This window comes from Dysidea avara, chromosome 8 (assembly GCF_963678975.1).
Source record: "Dysidea avara chromosome 8, odDysAvar1.4, whole genome shotgun sequence".
NCBI lineage: Eukaryota > Metazoa > Porifera > Demospongiae > Dictyoceratida > Dysideidae > Dysidea > Dysidea avara.
In genome coordinates this window covers 33587360-33614062 of record NC_089279.1, presented here as the reverse complement: position 1 = coordinate 33614062, position 26703 = coordinate 33587360, and the positions used below count along the sequence as shown (strand labels likewise).

At 37.4% G+C, this 26703-nt stretch overlaps 1 protein-coding gene across 1 annotated transcript in view; it reads right to left on the bottom strand.

The window, feature by feature from the left end:
• Positions 1-4645: 4645 nt before the first annotated feature.
• LOC136264568 (uncharacterized) overlaps positions 4646-26703 on the bottom strand; it is a 43122-nt gene continuing 21064 nt past the window's right edge. Inside the window, exons 11-17 of the mRNA XM_066059331.1 lie at positions 26366-26563; positions 20711-20896; positions 7004-7942; positions 6771-6950; positions 6074-6691; positions 5108-5278; positions 4646-4990 (exon numbers count right to left, since the gene is read on the bottom strand). Coding sequence (XP_065915403.1) covers positions 4770-4990; positions 5108-5278; positions 6074-6691; positions 6771-6950; positions 7004-7942; positions 20711-20896; positions 26366-26563 — 2513 coding nt within the window. The 3' untranslated portion in view covers positions 4646-4769. The remainder of the gene's footprint in view (positions 4991-5107; positions 5279-6073; positions 6692-6770; positions 6951-7003; positions 7943-20710; positions 20897-26365; positions 26564-26703) is intronic.

Here is a 26703-nt window from a genome sequence, read left to right as displayed (position 1 = left end):
TTTGTAATTGAAGGGGTAGCAGAGCATAGATTATCTCACGACTTTGGTGGCCTAAGTAGCAGTGACTGCTGTATTAGAGTGTTTTCAACTCAATTGCTAAAAATTATAAGATAAGCATACAATTGTACTAACAGAATGGCAATTGTATAATGTCTTTGTATGATATCAAATCTATCAAGTAGATAAAGTCCAGAGGAGTGCAGCCTATTTCATTATGAATGACTTTTCTCAATTCAGCAGCATGCTGGACCACCTAGCTATCCTGGCCAACATTAGAACAAAAGAAGAAAATGTCTTAAACTACTTACTGTATGCTCTTTAAATTGATTCACGGTCTTCGGTTGAAGTCTCATAAATTACTCTAACTCCCTTAACCTCATGTACTTGTGGTCACTCTCGTTGTTATGCTATCAGTCCACCGATTAGAACTGAAACATATTTACATTTTTTTGCCTTTAGCAGTAATGATCTACCTCAATCACTAATGATGTTGACGATTTTATGCAAGAACTTGAACTCTACTTATATCCCTCACTCCCCTGTATGATTATCTGTGTTTGTAAACTCTTTTAGACAATAATTATAATAATAGTCAAATTTCTGTTGGTGGATAATGCATATCACCCTGGGGGTATCCTTGGCGGTATCAGTGGCTTAAGTTGAAGTGACTGCTCTATCACAGTATGATCAGAGTATTATTACAAGTTTAATGTCATTGCGAGCTTTATAATAATACATGCCAGCTTGGTTTAAGCCTGATAATGTCATAATAGTGGTAGTGCATTTGTAGCTGACTGAATTATAATCTAGCCACTGATACCTCTAGGATTTATTATTACTGAGCAGCCAGCACTGCTGATGCGCTCAGGAAAAAAAATCACACATGTACATTACTACTATAATTAAAAACGTTAACTGAGAAAGAGGATGATCTGCATTACTATGATCCATCAGAATTAAATTTGACCCAAGACATTATACAATTGCCATTCTGTTAGTACACTTATATGCTTATGCGTTTTTAGCAATTGAGCTGCAAAACACTCTAATACAGCAGTCACTGCATGTTACTTCGGCCACGAAAATCGTCAGAAAATCTGTGCTCTGCTACCCCTTCAATTACAAATGAAGAGTGTTCTGCAGCAAAGGAATTCCATTTTCACCCATTTCCCCATTTCTCATTTCCCGTTTCCTATTTCTCCGTTCCTGGTTTTACCATAACCCATGCTCATGTATCTGTACTTATTTGTACACAGGTTACCATGACAACAACCACAATTATCTCACGATTTGTATATTAATTTATAGTTTTTAGTTTTTTCATATCTAGTTTTACGTATAATAGCTAGTTTTGAGTTTGGTAGTAATTTTGTGGTACGTAGATGAAAACTCTCATTAAGCCTAACAGGTCATAGTCAGTAGCCCATTTTAAAAAGAATGTTTTAAAAGTAAGCTACAGTCATTTTTGTGATTTGCATAAGGTTTCATAAAAATATTTCTACTTCAAAAATATTTTGCATATGTTTTCTGGAAGAAAATAGACATTGCTAAAATCTGTAGAAGTGGTTTTGTAAAGTTCTTTTTAGTATTTTGTTTAATGACATTGTGAACTCATGTTACAGGTTGAAACCACAATTTATGTATAAAAGTGTGTTCTGACACTGTAAATGTATATCCACAGTAAAGCTGCAAATTACACAATACTATTGGGCAGTGCACCACATTAAAGCATAATGAACAAAGTAGTGCATATGAATACTTTAGGGTTAAGGAAGAAAACCCATCCCTCCTGGAGGAAGACTGAGTAGGCCCCGACTAGACATTAGGTGACCTTCAGTTCAAATCCTGCGGTTGGAGGGATTTTTTTCCTTACTTTGGCCCCTTTTCTGTTACACCTTATCAGTTATAAGCCTAAGTCCTTGAAATTAGGTTAGGTAATCCTATAAGGCTGCAGCACATGTTGCTGTCAGACCTTCAGTGCTGGTCACTGCATGTAAAGTGTTAATATTAATGTGTAGATACAGAGGCGAATATTTTGCCATTAGGGTACAATGGACAAGGAATGATTTACTCTTAGATACAATGATCAAGACTATACAAGTACAATGCCTAGTGTGAATAAAGAGCAGTACTTATAAATCCACCAGGTATAAAGGCCAGGTCTAGCTATAGGAAACCAAATATCTGTTATTTCCATATCCTTTGCCACTAGAACTGTGCTCTATAGTTTACTGTGGCTTGGTGTATATTTTGCAGTTAAATAGTCAAACTATTCTATAAGGTCTTAGTGAAGTTCTGTTTCTTATCAGCATCACAATTGTATTTTCTTTGCCACAAATATTATTAAAGAATGATGTAGCCAACCATTATTTGTCTGAATATCAAAAAGATTGAACATGTGAAGATAAGTTTTTAAGATTACTGCACTTATGCTGCCTTGTTAACTGTAGTATTGAAATCCTTAAGGATTGTGCAGTGAACCTTCTAAAAAATTAATTTTATGTTAGTAAAATTCTGTAATCACAAAGGACAACTATACGTAGTTACATCTGAAGTAGACCATAGTACTGTGGTGTTGTGCTGCTTTCAGATCAGTTACTGTATTTATATAGCTAACAAAACAGTGATACAGAGAGTTGGGGTATGATAATAAGCCTATAGCTATATTATAGAAATATTGACCCACCTGTCCATTTTCTGATGACAAACAGAAACTCACCAAATAATGCATGACCTAATAATGCTACTCCAATATTTTAAATTATTTTTCTTTCGATAATAAAATTAATATGATAAAGCATGTTTCTATGTTGATCTTTGTTGAAATTCAACTATGATAAATGAAACTTCACCTTGTGTATGTTAACTTGTGATCAGCCTCACAAAGAAGCAAGTAAAGTGTATAAGCCCTAACGTAGCCATATATAGGCCAGCTGCTGGGGTCTCACTAAATATTATGGTGGAAAGCATGAAAGTATTCACTGCTTGAAGGTTCTTAGTTTACTAATTTGTTAAGATGCCTTACTGTAGATATACTGATAGTAAAGTGTCAGTAAACTTAAGTATATGGAACATAATTATTTTACTAAGTTTTAAACTCTCAGTAAAACATCAGTGAATGCGGGTTTACTGAAAAACTACTAAAATAACAAACAATTAACTGTTCCATATACTGGGGATATACCACTGTAGTAAACTAAGATACTTCAAGCAGTGATTGATGTTGAGATTGAGGTATTTAAATTGCAGGTTCACTTGAAGGTTACATACTGGAATGAGCTCATAAATGCTTACTAAGCTGTGCCATGCTTTAATGCATTTGTAATAATAGACATGTACACAGTTCAATCTAAATGGAAACTGTCATACTTATGGTGTACATGCGGCAGTTTCAAAAAAAGTTTAATTATGTCATAACAGTGGTCAATCATGGATTTACTGCTTGAGGGGAGAATATTGTAAAAGGCTAAAAAATTATTGATAAAGAAATTGTCATTGAGAAAGCATGGCACTACTTATACGTAGCTATTTACATTGAAAACGATAATTATATATGTATACAAACTGTAACAAAACAAACATGCAGCTGCACAGTTCTGAATTACCTAAAAGTGAATTTGTTTAGTTTACATAGAATTTTATGTACATGCATAAGGTTAAGGTTAGAGTGTTTCAAAAGCTACCTTTTATAAATTCAATAACTAATTCATGCTCCTATATAGTAATTTTCCATTAAAAATCAAACAACTGTAGAAAAAATTCTGAAAAGAGATTTCAGAGGATTTTGGATATGTCATTAATGACACCAAATTTATCATGATATTATCATTTTGCTGGTTATCACCCTTCAACAGCCAGACCAATACATGTTTATCTTCTTCCAGAAACATATTAGCTATGTAATTTTTTTTGAGTATGTAAAACTAGAAATATTTTTATGAAACCTTAAGCAAATCACAAAAATGGCCGAAACTTAATTGTAAAACATTTTTTTAAAATGGGCTACTGACTGAATTGTTGGGCTTAATGAGAGTTTTCATCTATACCTCAAAATTATTGCCAAATTCAAAAGTAGCTTTTATACATACAACTAGATATGGATAACAACTAAAAACCATAAATTAATATATATACAAATCGCAAGATAATTGTGATTATTGTCATGGTAACCTGTGTACAAATAAGTACAGATACATGAGCATAACCATGTACAAAAAACAGAATTAAGATATGTGGTGTACATCTCAAGTTATAATCAGAAACATAAAATTAAAGTTTTTGGAGGTTAATGCCTTGTTGCAGTATATTTGCATAAAACTTCAAACGTCCATAACTTTTTTTTCCCCAAAGGGGATTTTAGAGGATTTTGGATATGTTGTTCTCCAGAAAATTCTGCATCTAATGATACCAATTTTATCTTTATACCATTTTTTTCCGGATATGGTCATTTTTAACCTTCAACAACTGTACTACAGGCGTTGCAAGCCACTTTACAGGTGGGTGTTTCTATCTAATGTACCTTGATTTTGACAACATTTAATTCATATCTAAGCTGATGAAGTGTGGATCCATCAAAATGTCCTGTCATATTGTAGCTAGCTATGAAACAGTGATAGGTTAATAGAGATGTTAAGTAATATCCAGCTCTTTATATATATATATATGGTTGTTAAAAGAAATAAAATGAGCACAACCTAAATATTTAAAATGTACCACAATTACAAGCACAATATGTAATATGTTTTAACAACTCATCGTGTTCAATTAAGTTATTCTGCATGTGGTGAAGGGACCTTGACCACAGCTTGACTTGGTGATTCAATAATCACATGGCCATTTGAAGCATCATCGTCTGCTTCTAATCTAACTTTAAATCTTCCAGCTATCCCACTACGCAGTACATCAGGAAACACACATATGGGTACTAACACAGTATCAATGCCAGCAGGAAATAATACTTTTCTACTTTCCGCAATGAAAAATATTTCACCTATGGTATATAAAGATACAGATAGTAACAAAAGGTGCTGCATGACTGACATCCACTCTAATGATACACTGTATGCATATAAAGACATGATGAGATAAGAAGTATCCAAATTCTTACTTGGTTTTGAGTGATTAAACGCTTCAACTACTACCTTTATAAGAAAAGGAGTGTCAAACTTTCCATGTGCTTTTACTTGTACAATAGCTTTAGTTTCATCAACTTCTAAATCATAACTGCTGGCATTAAAGTTAACCATAACCTTCTGATGTGTTGTATTTGGTGTGGCATCTGTAAGTAAAACAACAAGGAGTTTAACAGAATACAGTACATTATTTATTGACTAATTATGCATTATTTATAAAGCCATTGTATTAGACTACCTGCAATTCTGGAGGTGGTGCAAAATATACAATCACAAGTAAAAGGAAAATTAGGTTAAAGTTTGATTAGACATAACCAACTCATTACACAGCATTACAAATGAAGAACAATAAGAGAAGCACCTCTGTAATCAATCCAGTATAACTATGGAAAATACGACAATTTCCTTTACAAACGTATATCATGTGCCAGCTACCATGAATTGACACCTTATGCTGTCAGTGAGTAGAAAAGGAGGACAAAGGTAAGTCCATGATGCATACATTGTACATACTGCAGAATGCCAAAAGACACCTATCGGGCTGAAACAACATTTAACAGTGAAAAATAAAGCCTATGCTTAGCCATAATTGAGCCATGCTTGTCTAAAGGCATCAGGCATGCAGTTAGTTGGTTAGTTAGTCAGTCAGTCAGTCAGTAGAAAATTCTGTTAAGTAAAATTCTGTAGCAACTTTATCGGAAGCATTTTGGCTGCTCTAAAGACTCTTTTGAGCTTGACTCCACACTGCCAAGGCAAGGCGCCATGAAGGTATTGTGAGGCTGGTTTGTGGTTGATAATTGTTTGTAAGAAAGTGCAGCCCTAATTTACAACACTACCATACTGTATAATACAGGTCATTGTTGCTTTGTTCATGCATTGCAATTGTCAATTAAAACACACAATCTACTCAGTGCTTAGCCTTTTATGCACCAATTACTAACTTGATCTTCTTGCACATAACCGTGCAGTAAGGTTCGCTTCAATTTGGTCCAATTCTTCATCAGCTAGCTCAGTAGCTATAAATACATTTGATCCATTATTTGATCCATTAACACTAGATATGAATGCTAAGTCATTACGTTGATCATCAGATGAACCTTTATTATTAAAAATTCCAAAAACATACAGCTCATAAGTTTTAGTAAGGCGAAGAAGTTCCGTTGTTATTTTTTTCCTTTCATTTTCCTGTCCTTTTATTTTACCATCAGTTATAATTACGGCAATGTTATCAAAATCTTTTCTGAAACCTTGTGATGAATTCTGTGACATTGTATATAGCTCATTTAAAACTTTTGAGTATTTGGTCCCTTTAGATTCATTGTACGACATTTGCTTTATTGCTGACAACAAGGCATCTTTGTTTGTGTGTTGGTTTAGATCAAAGTGTACTCTAGCTTTCCCAGCAAATAGTATTACTCCAACCTTTGTATGGTTTTCACCTATTTTTAAGTTGTCAAGTACTCGTGTAGTAAAGTTTAGAATTGTTTGAAATTCATTCCTAACACTCTTAGACTCATCAATTGCAATCACTAAATCATATCCCTTTATTGTGCAAATGCCTGTGAGAAAAGAATATGTACTAGCAGAGGTAAACAATTCTTGAATCAGATTGGATTGTGCATATTTTTACTACTATACCTGAACAACTGCTCTCATCTACACAGGTGCCATTTTGTTTTTGAACCATTCCACTTGGACAAAAGCATCCTGGAGCACAGCCACCACCAATACAGGTAACATTATTATTGATGGTATCACATGTTTGAGGACACGATGGTCCACACTGTTGATATACTTTACCAGGTGGACAGATGATAGCTACATTAAGAAATTCATCCCTATAGTTTATTATGCAGATATGATAAACTTACGACAAAAAGAAGAATTCCTCCAGGTGGGAATAACAACACCTTCTGATGCACACCGTGCAGCATAAGTAGATACAGCATCACAAAAGTATTCTTCATCTCTTCCAGTCGCACAGTAGTCATACACACAATCTTCAATAAAGTCCTCATGACTTACCACACTGTGGCATGCTCCAAATACAGTAGCAATAATGTTACACTTTGATTCAGCTATTGATTTAATATCAGGTGGACAGGGTGGAGGTGGATCATATAGACACTTCTCTTCTGTTTCATTAAACAACCAGCTGTTCCCAAAATCATTCACGGAAGTTGCCATTGAGCCATTTTCGAACACAAGATCATCGCCATGATTGTTGTTGTAGTTCCCACATAGTCCACACAACCGTCCTTGCCATTCTCTAGATGCAGTAATTTGCACTCTACGGCTTCCATCCCAATGTATTTGCACTGGGAACATCATTGTAAGGAACACTGTAGGATGTCCACCTGATCTGACCACTTGTACTCCATCAGAACTATACAGCACTCCATCTCCATCATTTGGCCGTAGTACATCATTAATGTACACCTGTCCACCCCTACCTCTTTTAAGATTGATTTCTAAAACTTGGTTAGGAATAATCACTCTCACTGCTTCTGTTGCTGTAATAGCTTTGTTGCAGCTTGTTTCACTATTTTTACCAACAATGATAAAATCTGGGTCATTTCTGTCACACGGCTTAGAGAGAACATACTCACACAGTCCCATAAAGTCATATTTGCGTTTGTCAAATGTATTATAATGTGGGTCCCCATGTACAACACAAGTTGAATTAGTTGATCCACATTCCACATCTTGAAATGTACAGTTAAATTTTCCATTTTCACAAATGCAAACTGTGGAGCAGTTAGGCTGAATCCTTTGTCCTTCTTCATATGAAATTCTCTTATGCAGACATGCTATAAAAATAAAAGGCAATTTTGAAGAACAAGTTAGTCTAAAAGTAGTAGGATATGGTAGTCAAACCCCACATTACTGTAACTCTTGGTGGTAGATATTACCAATCACCCTTGGCTGTATATGAAGCCATGTATATATATATATATATATATATATATATATCAAACTACCTTCTACTTAGATATACTGTTAGCCAGTTATATCACAGCCTTCATAGAGTATCTTAGTTATTACACTTGTCCTCGGCTTTGCCTTGGACTCATGTAAGATAATTCTATTCCTGCTGTGATATAACTATAAAATATAACCTGACTACAAGAATTTTTGATGCAAATGCATTCACTTATAATACGATAAGTGCGTGCACTTAACAACTACATCATATGGTAAGAGGTCACACACATGCACATGCATGCACACACAGAGGACAAATTTAACACTTTCCATTACTTACTATTCAAATTTCAAGTACATGCATGGCTCTTTCTAATCTGAGTTTGAATCTGAAGTTATGAAGTTGATAAACTAGATGTACCTTATATGTCTATCTCAAGCTCTATTACTTATATGCAATTGCCTCTGCAGGCCAAGGCAGTGGCAGATTTTCAAAACTTAATTTTCATCAGGGGTCAGTACCTCCCTTATGGTGAGAACAGTTGAGGGCATTTCTCTGCACAACTGTATGTGCATTGGTGGACAGATAAAATACTTAAATAAACCTAACGTATTTCACTGTCATGTAACTTGCCAACATTTGAAAAGAAATCAGTGTAAATTTCCTAATTGTATAGTATTTTTAAAAAAATTAAAAAATGAAGTAGGGATCTATGCAATAAAAAGTAGTCAAACAAGCGATGAATGATGGTATTACAGCATAGCTTGTTGGGAAGTCCCTACTTTGGCACTGAACAAAATAATCATTATAATGTGCCAAAGTAGGAATTTCCCACCGAGCTATGCTGTAATACCATCATTCATCTCTTGTTTGACTACTTTTTGTTGCATAGATCCTACTTCATTTTTCAAATTAACAATTTTTAACAAATACTAGTTTGTTTAGTTTTTTTTTGCAGTACAACTATAGCTACCGTGTAACTCATGACTGTTCTATTAGAATATCATACATGACTGTTGTATTAGAGTGACTGTTGTATTAGAGTGACTGTTGTATTAGAGTATCGCAAGTCAACCAAGGGGTGTGCAGCTAACCAATAAGGGGTGTACAAGGTCATCTTGTTTTCTGTTAAGTAAAATTAATAGCTAGATTGTTAAGAAGTGTGCATGGTCTCTGTACTCTATCGCTATTATTCCACCTAGATCTTTATTTGATGGGCATGGTTGTGAACTTATGGTGAACGAGATCCCAATTGTGAAGTTGCAGATATCTAGCTAGTATACCCCTTATAGTAGTGCCAGGACTGAAGCGTTTCTGAAATCCACTCTGAAATAATTTTGTGGTGTCTAAATATGCAGCTGAAAGAAAGTGCTGATGCAGAAAATTAATGCCTCAATATGGTTTCATTTAATGAAGAAGAAGACAAGTAGCCCGATTGAAGATAAAAGAAAAGACAAGGCACAGATGGCCTAAACTCATTGGAACGCCAAAAGGCACATCCCACTGGTGAGCTTGTTATTGTGGCATAACATTGGGCCATGAACTGCTTCATTTGGCCTCTAGCCTTGCGACTGTGGTCAGTCAGTTGGTCAGGCAGTCAGGCAGTCAGTCTAAAATTCAAATATTTGTGATTTTCTAAAATTCTACATCTGGCCATCTGTAAGTGTTTTGTTATAATTAACATTGTATTATACATTATATGGACTAGTACTATTCTGTAAAGGTGATTTTCGTCTCGTAAGATGTCTCTAGGATTATTGGAATTTTGGGCAGCGCTTGTAATTCTTGGGGGGATCCCTTAAACGTTACGGTAATTATACATTATTGCATATCATTATTATAGGTGCCTCACTAGTATCCAGGAACCAAGCTAAATGCAGTCATATACTCTACCAGAACTCAAGGGGGGGTGGCATGTTTTTGCTGCACTTCAGTACATACCAGAAAGTTTTAACTCACAGAAAAATAAACTCTAAAGAAGGTCCAGTACAGCTTGAGGGAATTTGATGGTATATAGCAAGCAACTGATGCCAATGGATACATGGGTGACATTTGAGTGACCACACAAAGTTTATAAGTTGGACTATAATTATGGTACTATTTGATAATTATGTGCATGTGTAAAGGTGTATGTCATTGCTGCTATGGAGTCTACCTGTGACATATTAAATATTTTGAGGCACAATATTTTCGAGGTTGAGCAAAAAGTTCAATACAAAAAGTATCATTACAAGTACACAAAAATTTGGAATTTCAACTAGAGTAGGGACCATGGCACATCAATAAAGTACTGAAACAAGCTACTCCAGCTCGTTTCAGTACTTTTTATTAATATGCTATAGTCCCTACTCTAGTTGAAAATTCCAATTTTTTTGTGAACTTGTTTGTAAACCTTTTTGAAAATAATTATTATAACTGGTGAATCCACGCATATACTGCATCTGAAATGGCGCCACGTGCCCCAGCTATATCAGTTATTGTCTGAAAAGTTGAAGTATCCAATACACTCCATTGTCAGCTATGTTCAACCTGTTACACAGCATTACAAATCAAGAACTTTTCAAAAAGCACCTCTGCAATCCACGCATATGAAGAGAAAGAAATGGTGCCGTGCCCCAGTTCACCTGAAAAGTGAAGTATCCATTACACTTCATTGTCAGCTATGTTTAACTCGTTACACAGCAGTACAAATCAAGAACTGTTCGAAAAGCACCTCTGCAAACAAAATAGTCACTATGAAAAATACGGACAATTTTCATTACAAAGGGAAGCCATCACGTGCTACCACCAAATCGAAACTTTTCACTGTCAACAAAGATGAATGGGACACAAAGGAGGACATTGGTAAGTTCATGAAGAATGCATTGTACATACTGTGGTATGCTAAAAGTCACTTCTCAAGCCAAAACAACATCAAGCAGTGAAAAAATCAAGCCCATAGCCTTAGCCATTATTGAGTTACGCTTGTCTGAAGGCATCAGTCAGTCAGTTACTCAGTCTGTCAGTGACTAGAAAATTCCATTGAATAAATTTTAAATTCCGTAGCAACTTGTAGAAAGCATTTTGGGTTGATCTTAAGGCTTGGTTTTACATAACCTACTGCCTCATCGTTATCTTGGAAAAGTGAGACTGGTTTTTGGGTGATGTTCATCCATGAGCCATGCCCACACCTTTGTGGTTCCTACTATACAGTACCATCGTGCTGTATGATATAAATGTCTAAATAATTATTTCAAAAATAAAATTTTTGCTGTTAACTCCCAAAACCTTGAAATCAGTGAATTTTTTCTACCTGCAGTTGTTTTGGTTACTGGAGTACAGTGACATATAAAAGTTTAGTTTCCATTGAGGTGTAATATAGGGGAAGTTACCATATCCATCAGATCTGCAGAGTTGGGGTTGCTACTTTAAAAATGTAACTTGCTAGTTACTTCTATACAATGTAACACGTTACAGCTGTTACAGTTACATATTACTCCTAGAGAAATAGTAACTAGTTACATATTACATGTGTAATGTGGTGTCCTTTTGTACAGTAAGGAAATTCCAGCCTGTTCTAGATTGTGCCAGATTATTCCAGAACACTGAACAATAAACAACTACATAATTATCTAGATCACATGATGTATAGGTCACCTTTGTGTATAAAACCTTGTAATTGTCAGGAGTTTAATGATTATTGAGGTTGCGTTGGAGTGCTGTAAACCAGTAGTCTTACATTTGGAGGTCCTACCGAGATTGCTTGTCTTAGAAAAGGTCAAGAAGAAGCTGCTAGGATGAGCAACCCAGTAGGACTTGAAAAGGCAGTTTTTCCCTTGAACTCTAAGAGACTTAAGCTATGCCAACTGCAACAGTTGGCAACAGCCTTAGAACCCCCCCCCCAGAGCTACTGGTGATGACTTGATGGTCATGTTAGAAGAAAATCTAAGAACAATGGGCAAGAATCCTTCTAGCATCCAAGTTGCAGTGGATGAGCAAGAAGACGGGACAGAGAAACTTTCCTTACAAAATGAACAAGGTTTGCTGTTAAGTATTAGTACTAACTCCACAGTCCGTTCTTTAGTAAGTAGCTGTCAGCCTACTCCTCAAGTATCTCCCTCACATAGTTTCATGAAACGTTTAGTGGAGGACAAAGAAGAGCACTTTACAAAGACACAGGTCTTAGAATTAGAAGGACGCCCAGTGAGGGAAGAAGGCTATGACAAAGAGTTGTCAGAACTAGAGATAAAGTTGCAACAGCAGTTGGACAGCTTTGTAGAAGAGATTCAGTGCCTAAAATTGTGTTTAGAAGAGAAACACAGTGAGTTAGATGTTGTTAAGTGTGCTTTAGTTAAAGAGAAGACAGTATCAAAGGAGTTGTTGAGTCAGAACAAGTCGTTGCAACAACAGCAACAGTTGGCTGCCCAAGACGTTGAGAGGTTGAATAAAGAGTTGGAAGCCAGGAAGAGTAGAGTCAAGAGTTTTGGAATACTAACTGTGAGAGTTTGATCAAGCTATGTTGGCTAAAGACCAGGAGTTACAGAGTCTGAGAAGTTTGTTGCTAAGCAAATATCAGATTACGTATGGGCAATCTTCTGAACTTCTCAGTACACTGGCAACCAACACAACTCAACCTCTCCACAGCTCTTCAAGAGTCGGTGAAGCCTTACCTAATGCAGGTGAGTTGTTGTTTAATGTACCTGTTGCACAAACACCAAGTGTAACTCTAACACATTCAGTACCTATATTGCTGAGTTCAGGTGGTGCAACAAGGTTCCCACCACCGATTAAATTTTACTATACCCACCCCGGGCTGGTAACAACTGGATTAACAGGGGTAAGGTCAACACCCTTGAGCACATCTGGGCCAATGACTCAAACTACTGACACTAACATTGCACCAATCACATGTTCATGTCCTCCATTAGTACTTTCTGGTCCAGTCTACACTACACAACCAGTTCAGCGATGAGGAAAGGCTCCACCAATTGATTCATTCACAGCTGAGGACCCTGAAATAAGATTTGATGACTGGCTCCCTACTTTGGAGAGAGCAGCTGTGTGGAATGGTTGGTCTGAAGAGAAGACTCTAATGCAATTGGCAGGGTATTTAAGAAACAGGACTCTCCAGGAGTGGAATTTGTTGAATGGAGAGGACCGTGGCACTTTTGAGGAAGCTGTAAAAGCTCTACGTGCACGACTAGACCCTGGAAATCTGACACTAGCAGCTCTTGATTTTCGCCATGCAGTACAGAATGACTTTGAAATCATTGCGGATTACATAAGACGTCTAGAATGTATCTTTCAAATACTGTAGACTCTGGTTATTAGGCGCATGCGCTTATAATTTTCGGAGAAATTATTTGTGAAATTTACTGTGCTTGCTAAGCACATGCGCTTATACGAAATTTCTGCTAGGAGGGAATTAGTTGTACCCACTACAGTTTTCAAGTGATTTGAACACCAGTTAATGGTTTGCTTCAGTCGTGGAAACGGAAATCCTTAGAAGCCAGGTAGCAGCTACAGCTATCATTATTACAGATGGCAGTATCTGCTAGACACGGGCCTGGCGAGGCATCGAGTGTGCTGTGATATGTCTGATTCATTCTGGCAACAAATCTATGTAGTACGAGGTGGCAGAGGCGATTTCAACCATATGCATTTAAGGCCCCTATTTGGTGATTATTAGTTTCTCATCCACCGCCCGCATCCTTCTTAAGCTACCGCATGGGAAGCCATTATTTACTCTGCGCATGCTCAGAAGAACACGTGATACCAAACTGTTATAATTTTTTGTTGATGAACGCTACACTGCGCTATATATCGCCAGGAGAACTGTTGTTTTCCTTAACAAATTGCTGCAGTGTCAGTTGCAATCGTGCTCTATCGACTTCATCAAAGCAGGCTTTTAGTTGACTGTCGAAAAACAGTTGGCGATCACGAAAAGTAGAATCAGCTGGTGAAGGAAATGTTTGTAGAAGAAAGAAAGACAATTTGGACAAGGTCTGTACATTAGTGTGTTAATATTATAAAATAATGGCATAATGGTAATACCCTCCCGCCCGCATCACAATAATTAGAAAGGCTGGATGAGAAACTAATAATCACCGAATAGGAGCCTAACAAACAGGTGTATAGCATAAGTCTACTATATGCGCTTAACAAGCAATATTCGCTTAACCATGTGCGCCTAATAACCGGAGTCTATGGTAGGTTTTGGGAAGGACAAGGTATCACCAGAAACTAGAGGTGTGTTGCTGTATGGCCAGCTGCAGAGTGGCCTTATATTGTAGTTGAGTAAAGCCCCTGCTGTGTCAGGAGCAAGAAGCTACACTGAGCTTTGTCTAGCTGCCAGAAATGAAGCCTTTGGAGAAAAGATTGGCAGAGTTGAGGAAGAGACAGCAATATGGAAGAGATCAACTGAGATATTCTGAGCAGAGATATTCTGTTAGACAGCCACAAGGTAATCTCAACCAGAAATCTGTACAGAATACTGACAATAGTAAATCTAAGCAACCCTATAAACAACAGCTGAGATGTTATGTTTGTAACAGTCCAAATCATCTAGCCAGAGACTGCAAAGCACAGAAAACTGAAAGTGAGGGAAAGAGTAACCTACCAAGGAAGAACAGAGTCATTTGTGGCAATAATCATCCAGGAGTGGAACCAGAGAAAAACCAGTTTCAAAAGATTGTTGAAATTTTGTTTCCATCAAATTCAACCACATCTCCAACTATGGGTCAAGGCACTTGTCAAGGTGAAGAGGGTAGTCCTTAGAGTGTTATTGTCAAGATAGGAGGAATACCTGTAACAGGTATAATAGACACAGGCTCAGACATTAGTATTGTAAGTGGGGACTTGTTTAAGACAGTGGTCAATACTGCTGAGTTGAAGAAGGAGGGTTTTAAGCCTGCCAGCAAACAAGCTTTCAACTACAACAATCAGCCTATTGTCTTGGATGGACAGATGGAGGTTGACATCAGCTTTGAAGACAGGGAAGTCCATACTACAGTTTATGTTAAGGTCAAGGCACCTGATCCATTGCTATTGTCTGAAACTGTCTGTCGAGAATTGGGAATCATCCAGTATCACCCAAGTGTCAGACCGTTGGGGAATATAGGGAAAACTGACACAGCAGATCAATCCCCAAGGGATAAGGTGAAGATGGTATAGTCTGTTTGGCTACCACCACAACACACAGCCGTTATGCTGGTGGAGATAGTTGGTCATAAAGGTACAGTACTATTAAAACCTAGTTCTAACTTAGTAGATATGTTGCATATTGAAGATTCCTTGATAGGGATGGAGCAGCTATAGTAGTGGTATCGAACACCAGTAAGACCAGTCACTTACTGAAGAAAGGAGAAGAGTTGGGAACAGTCCAGGATGTAAGTATGGTTAATCTTCCAAAACCTAATCTAAATGCTAGTCCACAAGTTCAAATTGTGTCATGCGTTGAGACAGAGGACATACCAGATTTAGCTACATGTATAGAGGATGCAAAGTTTACCAAGGAGAGAGAGCAGTGGAGGAAACAACAAATGAAGTAATTATGTAATGTTAACCATAATCTTACACCAGAAGAGAGTTCACAGTTATTAGAGTTATTAGCTAACCATCATGATGTATTTTCCCTAGAAGAAGGAGAACGAGGAGAAACTAGTCTGGTTGAATTTAGTATTGATAGTGGTGACTCTACTCCTAAGAAGCAGGCAGTCCGTACAATACCTTATGCAGCCAGACAAGAAATGCTAACCAGCTAAGGAAGATGCAGCTTGAGGGAGTAATACAGCCATCGGAGAATCCATGGGCTAGCTCTGTAGTTTTGGTTAGAAAGCGAAATGGTGACCTTCATTTTTGTGTACAGTAGATTACAGAGGTTTGAATGCAGTGACAAAAGCAGATTTATTTCCCTTACTTAAGATAGATGATCTCCTTGATAAGTTGGGCAAGGCCAAGTGTTTTACTACATTAGACTTAGCAACTGGGTATTGGCAGATCAGAGTGCAGCCAGACAGCCGGGAGAAGACAGCCTTCATCACACATCATGGGCTATATGAATTCAAGGTGATGCCTTTCGGGGTTATGAATGCTCCTGCAGTATTTCAAAGATTAATGCAGAGGGTTTTATCTAAGTTAGTGACGGAAACAGATGATTTTGTGGCATTTTATTTGGATGATGTTATTGTGTTTTCACAATCATTGGACGTTCACCTGGAGCACTTGAAGAAGGTATTTACTGTACTTGTTTGAAAGATGCTAATTTGAAATTGAACCCAAGTAAATGTAAGTTTATGAGTGGGGAGGTTGAATACTTTGGCCATATTGTAACACCACAAGGACTGAAGCCCAATATCAGGAATATGGATGCTGATAGGGAATTTCCAGTGCCTACTAGTTTGAAGCAATTACGTCAGTTTTTGGGTCTTACATGAAGATTTCTTCCTGATTATGCTAGAATTTCCCAGCTTCTTTATGGTCTTACTAGACAGGGAGCTCCATTCAATTGGACAGCCATTTGTGAGCAAGCTTTTGATGAACTGAAGACCAGGCTGTTAACATCACCAGTACTAGCATATCCTAATTTTAGCAAAGATTTTGTGCTTGAGACTGATGCTAGCAAACAGGGGCTAGGAGTGTAGTTCCAAGATGACTCAAGGCTTCACCCATTAGCTTATGCTAGCCGATCATTGTCATCTAGTGAGAGGAACTACGCCACAACAGAGCTCGAGACTTTCGCCGTTGTGTGGGCAATAACACATTTTTTGATACCACCTGTATGGCCACAAAGTGACAGTATACACTGACCATGCAGCAGCGAAAGCTGCCCCTAATCTGAATGGGAAACATGCCAGATGGTGGAATAAGGTACATAGCAGTGGAATCCAGGAAGTTGATATTGTCTACCGAGCTAAACAAAACAACTGTCATGCAGATGCTTTATCTAGACAGCCAGTACTACCAGCGCCTGTTGAGGATGAGGACACTGAAGAAGTCCAAATAGCACTTATTTCCAGCAGAGATAATGTGAGTATAACTGATCTTGTATCACAGCCACCAATCACTGTAACTGTCTCTCCAAGTTTCTCTGATGAGCAGTGGAATGAAAGTGATTTCTGAATTATCTATCTATCATACGGAGATGTTGCGTGTTCTGAGTGGGTTATGGACTGCTACAACCTCAGTTGCTCACTTCAGAGGATTTTGTCTCAAAGTCTCAACTGTGGAATAGGATGCGCTTCTGGCTTCCGGGGCGACACCATGTGTGCAGCTCCTCAACTGGTTAAACAAGGAGACATCGATTATCTAGTGATGGACTATCTATCAGAAATCCCCATGTCATTACTGACTGCTGCCAAGCAGAAATCTCCAGAGTTTGGGTACACTCCAGACTTTATACACACCATCATGTCACCACTACTCACCGACATCAAACAGAAAAACATTAAAGTGTTGGCTAATGCTGGAGGAGTGAACCCACACCAGTGTGTAAAGTTGCTAGCTCAGCTGGCTGCAGACCGAGGGGCGGAGCTGAAAATTGCAGTCGTGGCGGGTGATGACCTTATGCCAAAGCTGGAAGAATTATGTTCCAGTGGTATTAAGAGCATGGACTCACAAGCTGCAATGCCTGCCACTGTTCAACGTATGAATGCTACTTGGGAGCATTTCCACTAGTTCACTGTTGATATTGTATCTGAGGGATTGTGAGTTACCAGAAGATGGTTCTACAATGAAGAAAATAGTAACTGAATCTGTATTGTTTACACTAGCTGACAATATTCTTTATTATGTAGGACCAAAGTCTGAGGAGATGCCTAGAGCAGTAGTTCCTTCAAGCCTCCAGGAGCTAGTCATGTCAGAGTATCACAGTGAAAATCTGGCTGGACACTTTTCTGGGCACCGTTTCTACAAATCTCTGATGAACAAATGGTGGTGGAAATAATGTACAGAGATGTCTTGAATTATGCTCAGAGTTGTCCCCAGTGTGCCATTGTCCAAGGAGCTGGGAGAAAAGAGAAACCTCTGCTGCATCCCATTCCCTCTGAACGCCCATTCCAAATAGTTGGAGTTGATGTGATGGAATTACCGATAACAACAAGAGGTAACAAGTACGTGGTTGTATTTCAAGACCTGTGCACCAATTGGCCAATGGTTTATCCCACTCCCAATCAAAGGACAGTGAGGATTGCTCAACTATTGGTTGAGGAGATAGTGCCATTCTTTGGTGTGCCAGAGGCACTTCTTTCTGATAGAGGAACTAATTTGTTGTCCCACCTGATGTGTGAAAAGTGCAGTAAGGTTTGCTCTAATTTGGTCTATTTGCTCATCAGTAACATTATCAGCAATTAACACATGTGATTCATCACCAGTTAAGAGTGCTAAGTCTTTACGTTGCTGAAAACGTGAAACATCTTCAAGAGCAATTCCAACAGCATATAGCTGATAGTTAGTAATTCTCTCTAGTATTGTTGGTAATTGATCTCTATCTTTATTCCGTACATTTTTAGCATCTGTTAAAATTACAGCAATGTCATCAAAACCATCTCTAAAACCTTTTGATGTATCCTGTGACAGGTCATGTAGCTGTTGTAGCACAATTGAATAATTGTTTCCTTTTACTTTTGTGTAGTTTATTTGATCTATTGCTGACAGCAAAGAACTTTTGTTTGTGTATTGATTTAGATCAAAGTGTACTTTAGCTTCATCAGCAAACAATGTTACTCCAACCTTTGTAAACTGTTCACCTATGTCTAATTCTTCAATTATTATTCTTGTAGTAAAGTTTAGAATTTTTTTAAACTCAGTCTCATCCACACTCCTAGACTCATCAATTGCAATAACTAAATCGTATCCCTTTATTTTGCAAGGGCCTGTGAGAAAAGAATATGTTTTAGCAGAGGTAAACAATATAGGTAAGTTGGTTGTGCATAAAAATTAATAAATAAGACAATTAAAGTATTACCAGTCTTGTAATTTGGTCACTTGATGCAGACACTTATTGCTTATATAATTATATACACATTATGTGCTCTTATTTACACAGGTACCATTTTGTGTTTGAACCATTCCAGTTGGACCAAAGCACCCTAGAGCACAGCCACCACCAATACAGGTACTAAATTAATCATACATTTCACAGATTGTTTGCCCCTAGTAGTAAACCGGTAGGTTGAAAACAAATAAAACTTCATTTTGTAAATCATACATACATACATACATACATACATACATACATACATACATACATACATACATACATACATACATACATACATACATACATACATACATACATACATACATACATACATACATACATACATACATACATACATACATACATACATACATACATACATACATACATACATACATACATACATACAGACAGACAGACACACAGACACAGACAGACACAGACAGACACAGACAGACAGACAGACAGACAGACAGACAGACAGACAGACACACACGCACACACACACACACACACACACATACATACATACATTGTTATTAGGCTGTTATTGTGGCAGAGTTTAGGGAATCCCAATATTACCCATACCATTCTGTAAAAACCAGGCTTATATTTATAGCATTTCCGATCATAGGACTTTAACTCCATAACAAAATTGGTTGCCAGCTTGATACTTTACATACAACCATACTATTATGTTTAATCTGACCAAATAATATTTTAATAAGTCACACAGGAAGGAAAATGTCAACTGTTGAAGTCGAACTAATAGAAATGCTATATGACTGGTTTCCACAGATCCAATGACATATTTAACTAGACATCTAAACATATGTATCCCTACAGTTACATAAGCATACATACCTGTTGGACATTCACTTTCAATAACACACTTGTTTATGGTTTCATCTATAATCATGCCATCAGGACATCTACATACGTACTCTTCAACATTTGCAGTACATACTATTTTAACTGGATCATTACATTTACATCTTAAATTAATTCAACCTAATTTACAAAGGTTGGAGTAATTGGATGCAAGCACATCAACAAGTACAGTATATCATCATGCACTCACTATATATACTATTACCACTACACAGAGCTACTACTATGTACAGAGGAGTACTGTTGTTATTGCACACAATAACTGCCAACACAGAGCACCTGCATGTAGTAAAGTCATAAGCTGTTCAGTGCATGGATAGGGACAGGGTGAACTTCAAGTATGAATTACTGTTAATATGTTGAGTATACGGCTTATCAGAGTCCACTGTTGTTAATAATTCTTATAACATAGGGACTTACACTACCTGAAATTGCATTGTATTGCATATTTCATTGGACATTTGTTTATACTTCAGTATTACTACATATATACTCTGATACAGCACACAACCTTTGAGGAATGCTAACATGTTCAAAATACTGATTTTCTATTAGTAAATTATAAACTTTTAATAAAGAACTATTACTCTAAGTTATGAAGTAGAAGACAGTAGTGGTTCAGTAGTAGGTTCAGGGGAGGCCTGGGTTGGTATGCTTAACATGCTAGTATGCTTAAGATTTGCCTTTCCTATAATAACTAGACATAATGTTAGGTAGCCAAACCCTGGTATCACCAAAAGTCCAGCTATGCCCTTTTATAGATAAACCCTAACTGAGTAATGATACAACTACACAATGACGTACTTGATGTACACGTGGTCTCATTACCACTCCAACTTCCATCAATCTGACATGACCTGTTGACACTACCAGTTAGCTCATAACCACCATCACATGTGAAGGTACAGGTTTCTCCAACAGTAGCTTCTTCATCATCTCCCAGTGAACAAGTAATAGTTCCATTATCAGGAGCAGTAAGTGATGGACACACTGTATATCAAGTCAAAACTAAATGAGTAAATTTCTAATGCATGCATTCTATATGTTACAAAATTACACTTGGTATAAACCAACACAATTCCATTATGCTGCACCAAAGAAACGAATGTCACCAAATAAATTATACCACAGTTTATTGTACTTCTTAAATATCCAATTTTTATTATCATGAGTTTTCCAATTCATGCTATAAAAAAAATATCCGAAGGATTCACCCATAACCTCAGGAACCCCTGCAAAGTAAAAAGCCTTAAGTACATAAATACCATAATGGTTGGTTAAGTGTAACAGCCATCCCAAGCATGACTCCATACCATGTAGTAAACTTGTATTATACTGGTACTTATAGATTCATATTATACAGTCTAAGCAACGAATATACTCCTTCTTGTGTTTGTTGTTGATCCTTTTAATAGCAAAGGGCATTTGTTAAAAGTTTTGATTCATTATTATGACTATGAAGCAATTGATGTGCAAGAAATAATCTCTTCAAATCACAACATAATGGTATCAAGACACACGATAGTGTGTCGTGCGGCCCAAGAAGCCGGCGCGCCACACCGTGAGTATATTGACAGGAAGAACGAAAACGTCATTTTCACACCTTTGTATCTCGGTGATCACTTATCTGATTGGAACCAAATTTGCTACACAGTTGCCCGCCAACCAAGGGAGTCTACATTCCAAATTTGAAGGAAATCGCTCCAGCCATTTCCGAGATACGAGCTGCCAAAGTTTCGTTTTTTTTTCTTCGTTTTTTTTTTTTTCCTTCTTCTTCTTCGTCTTTTCGCACACTTGCAAAAATTGCTATAACAAGCAAACGCGTACTCCGATCGCCTTACAATTTGGCACACAGAAAGGGAGTCCAAAGGCGAATTCTAGCATCAAATTTGGTACAAGTCCGATGAATGGTTCAGGAGTTATGACCGATTATTCGCGTAAAACAAGATCGATTTGTTGTCACGCCTACTGGGTAAACCGCTTCATGGAATGAGTTGAAATTGCTATGTAGATGGAGTAACCATCGTAGGAGTGCCTTTTGGTGGTTTGAAAGGAATCGAGATAAAGACCACGGAGATATGACACAAAACCCAACCTGTGTCATAATTACGCGATCGATTTTTATGATTAAAAAAGTATTAGTTTTCACGCCTACTAAGCAAACCGCTTAGAGCAAAGAGCTGAAAATCGGTGTATAGCTGGAATAATCTTCATAGAAAGCCCTTGCAGTAGTACAGAAGAATCAGATTACAAACCACTGAGTTATGATTCGAAAGCCAACTCTGTGTAGCAAATGCGAGATCGAGATACTCTAATAGAACAGTCACCCTAATAGAGCATTCGGCTAATTTATTTACTCCATTATAGAATTTTATTACATCACAAGTTATTCTGTAGGGAGTTCAGCTGCAAACAGTTAATCTTATAGACAGTTCAGCAAGAAGCAAGTCACCATGTGGAGAGTTAAGCAAATATATCACTATAGAGATTCAGAACATTACAAGTCACACTGAAGAAAGTTCAGCTATAAACAAGTCATGCACTGTGTAGAGAATTCAGCTACAATTAAGTCACTCTCTAGAGAATTCAGTTACACAGAATTCAGCTACACACAAGTCACTGTGGAGAGAGTTCAGCTACAAACAAATTACCCTTTAGAGTGATCAGCTACAAACAAAACACTTTGCAGGGTGTTCAGCTGCAACAAATCAACCTTTAGAGCGATCAGCAATGAACAAATCAACACAAATCTACCTGTAGAGAGATCAGCTAGAAACAAATCACCCTGAAGAGAGTTCAGCTACAACAAATCACCCTGTAGAGACATCAGCTAGAAACTAGACACAATGTAAGGAGTTCAGCTACAAGCAATCACCCTGTAGAGAGTTCAGCTAAAACAAATCAACCTGCAGAGAGATCAGCTACACACAAATCAACTTGTAGAGAGATCAGCTACAAACAAATCACCCTGTAGAGAGATCAGCTAGAAACTAGACACAATGTAAGGAGTTCAGCTACAAGCAAATCACCGTGTAGAGAGTTCAGCTACAAACAAACCAACCTGTAGAGCGATCAGCTAGAAACAAATCACCCTGAAGAGAAGTCAGCTACAAAAAATCACCCTGTAGAGATATCAGCTAGAAACAAATCACCCTGAAGAGAGGTCAACTACAAAAAAAACACCCTGTAGAGAGATCAGCTACAAACAAAAAACTTTGCAGAGAATTCAGCTACAAACAAATCAGCTTGTAGAGAGATCAGTTACACACAAATCAACCTGTAGAGAGATAAGCTAGAAACAAATCATCCTGTAGAGAGTAGCTACAAGCAAAACACCCTGTAGAGAGTTCAGCAACAAAGAAAACACCATGTAGAGAGTTCAGCTGCAAACAAATCACCTTATAGAGAGTTCAGCTACAAACAAATCACCCTGTAGAGAGATCAGCTAGAAACTAGACACAATGTAAGGAGTTCAGCTACAAGCAAATCACCCTTTAGTGAGTTCAGCTACAAACAAATCAACCTGCAGTGAGATCACCTACAAAAAAGCACCTTGTACAGAGTTCAGCTACAAACAAATTACCCTGTAGAGAGATCGGCTACAAACAAATCAACCAGTAGAAAGATCAGCTACACACAAATCAACTTGTAGAGAGATCAGCTACAAACAAATCACCCTGTAGAGAGATTAGCTAGAAACTAGACACAATGTAAGGAGTTCAGCTACACAAGTAAATCACCCTTTAGAGAGTTCAGCTAAAACAAATCACTTTACAGACAGTTCAGCTACAAACAAATTACCTTGTAGAGAGATCGGCTGCAAATTAATCAACCTGCAGATAGATCAGCTACACACAAATCAACTTGTAGAGAGATCAGCTACAAACAAATCACCCTGTAGAGAGATCAGCTAGAAACTAGATACAATGCAAGGAGTTCAGCTACAAGCAAAATCACCCTTTAGTGAGTTCAGCTACAAACAAATCAATTGCAACCTGCAGTGAGATCACCCACAAAAACGCACTTGTACAGAGTTCAGTTACATACAAATCACCCTGTAGAGAGATCGGGTAGAAGAATTCACCTTGTAGAGAGTTCAGCAACAAAGAAACCACCATGTAGAGAGTTCAGCTGCAAACAAATCACCCAGTAGAAAGATCAGCTAGAAGAAGTCACCTTGTAGAGAGTTCAGTTACAAAGAAACCATCATATAGAGAGTTCAGCTACAAAGAAATTACCCCGTAGAGAGTTCAGCTAGAAGAAGTCACCTTGTAAAGAGTTCAGCTACAAAGAAACCATCATGTACAGAGTTCAGCTACAAAGAAACCACCTGCACAGAATTCAACTACAAACAAATTACCCTGTATAGAGATCAGCTAGAAGAAGTTACCATGTGGATAGTTCAGCTACAACAATTCACCCTGTAGAAAGATCAGCTAGAAGAAGTCACCTTGTAGAGTGTTCAGTTACAAAGAAACCATCATGTAGAGAGTTCAGCTGCAAACGAATCACTCTGTAGAGAGTTCAGCTACAAAGAAACCGCCATGTAGAGAGTTCAGCCTCATACAAACCACCTTGTAGAGAATTCAACTACAACAAATCACCCTGTAGAGAAGAAGTTACCTTGTAGAGAGTTCAGCTACAAAGAAACCATCATGTAGGGAGTTCAGCTACAAAGAAACCAACATGTAGAGAGTTTAGCTGCAAACAAATCACCTGTAGAGAGTTCAGTTAGAAACAAATCACACCGTAGAGAGATCAGCTGGACGAAGTCACCTTGTAGAGAGTTCAGCTACAAAGAAACCATCATGTAGAGAGTTCAGCTGCAAACAAATCACACTGCAGAGAATTCAGCTACAAAAAATCACCCTGTAGAGAGTTCAGCTAGACGAAGTCACCTTATAGAGAGTTCAGCTACAAAGAAACTATCATGTAGAGAGTTCGGCTACAAAGACACCACCATGTAGAGAGTTTAGCTGCAAACAAATCACCTGTAGATAGTTCAGCTAGAAACAAAATACCCTGTAGAGAGACCAGCTAGAAGAGGTTACCTTATAGAGAGTTCAGCTACAAAGAAACCATCCTGTATATAATTCAGCTACATTTCAAGTCACCCAGTAGAGAGATCAGCTGCAAAAAAATATCCTGTGGGGAATAATGGGCATGTAATAAATAATTATATGTATATAATTTGTATAATTACTAATAAAATCAAAAATAATAGAAGTACTAAAATTCTTCTTTAAGTTCTTTTCTTCTTCCTGTAGTAAAGAAAAAAACACATGGGTTAAAAAAGCCCCAAAGCCAGCCATAGGCCGGCTTTGCAGTATACAAATACAAAAAGAAGTGATATCTAATCAAAAACAGCCAAGCTGTAAAAAAAGGTGCGGCCCCCAAAAAGGCCATGGTGAAAAAAGATGTGAAATCCAAGGTGGCGGCCAAGAAATGGCTGTGATGGTAGGTTAATGGTTACATTTTAATAACGACAATTCAGGTGAATTTTGTGCCACTTGGTCTTGGCACCAAATTCACCTGAATTGTTGTTATTAAAATGTAACCATTAACCTACCATCACAGCCATTTCTTGGCCGCCACCTTGGATTTCACATCTTTTTTCACCATGGCCTTTTTGGGGGCCGCACCTTTTTTTACAGCTTGGCTGTTTTTGATTAGATATATATACATCTAATATATAAATTATAAAATTTACAAAAGTTGGAGTTGCTTCACTGTATTGCTTACCATGTTAATAATGCTGTTCACAAACAAGCCTTTTAAAACACCAGGGTTTAAAAATGGTGACGAAGAAATAGCTGCAATGGTGTTTATACAAATAAATTAAATATTATCATTAACATTATTGCAGCCATTTCTTGACTGTTCCTTTGTATTCACACTGTTACAGTATTAACCCAGGTATTTTGAATGTTGCACTCTATATACATTGTAATTCACAGCCGAGCTTTTTTTAGCATGAGTTACACTTCTTTTTATCTTTTACACAACCTAAGCTGTGCTTTAGTTCTATACTTAGTTTCAATACAGTGATAATTGTTTTAGAGAGAAGTTACCATTGTATCATATTGCATATTGCATTGGCTATTTGTTACTATTTTTGTAACATTATTACTCTAATACAGCACACAATGTTTTGAGGAACATCAATACAGCATGCATAAAATGTTCTTGTTTCCACTGATGAATTTTAATAAGAGCTACCCTCAAGTTTGTAAGGTAGAAGACAGCAATGGTTCAGTGGTTAAAGGTTCGGGTGTTAGGTGTGGAGGTTATTGAACTGAACAATTTTTGTTGACATTATTCATGAATATTTTTAGGATTAAAACAAACCATTGAAAAAGTTGTTATTCAATATTCAGTACATACTGTAACAGTACTAACAGCTAATTGCAAAAGCAAGAAGCTGTTGGTCATAAATAACACAATAGTGAAGTGATATACCTGGAATACATTTAGGCACCATTCCACTCCATGTTTCATTATTCTGACATGTCCTAGTGGTACTACCTTCTTGCAGTCTATAACCATCATCACATGTGTACATACAAGTGTCCCCAGGATTAGGTTGTTCATCTGGTCCCAGTGAACAATCAATATCTCCATTATTAGGACCATCATCAAATGGGGGACACACCGGAACTATGGGTAGAAACAAAAAGAAATAAAAGAATTAGGTATTGTACGTTTTTTAGCACTTAAAACTGATAATGATAATTACATACAACTACACCAAATGCTATGAACTGATTGTTTTATAGCAACACTTCAGATAAGTATTA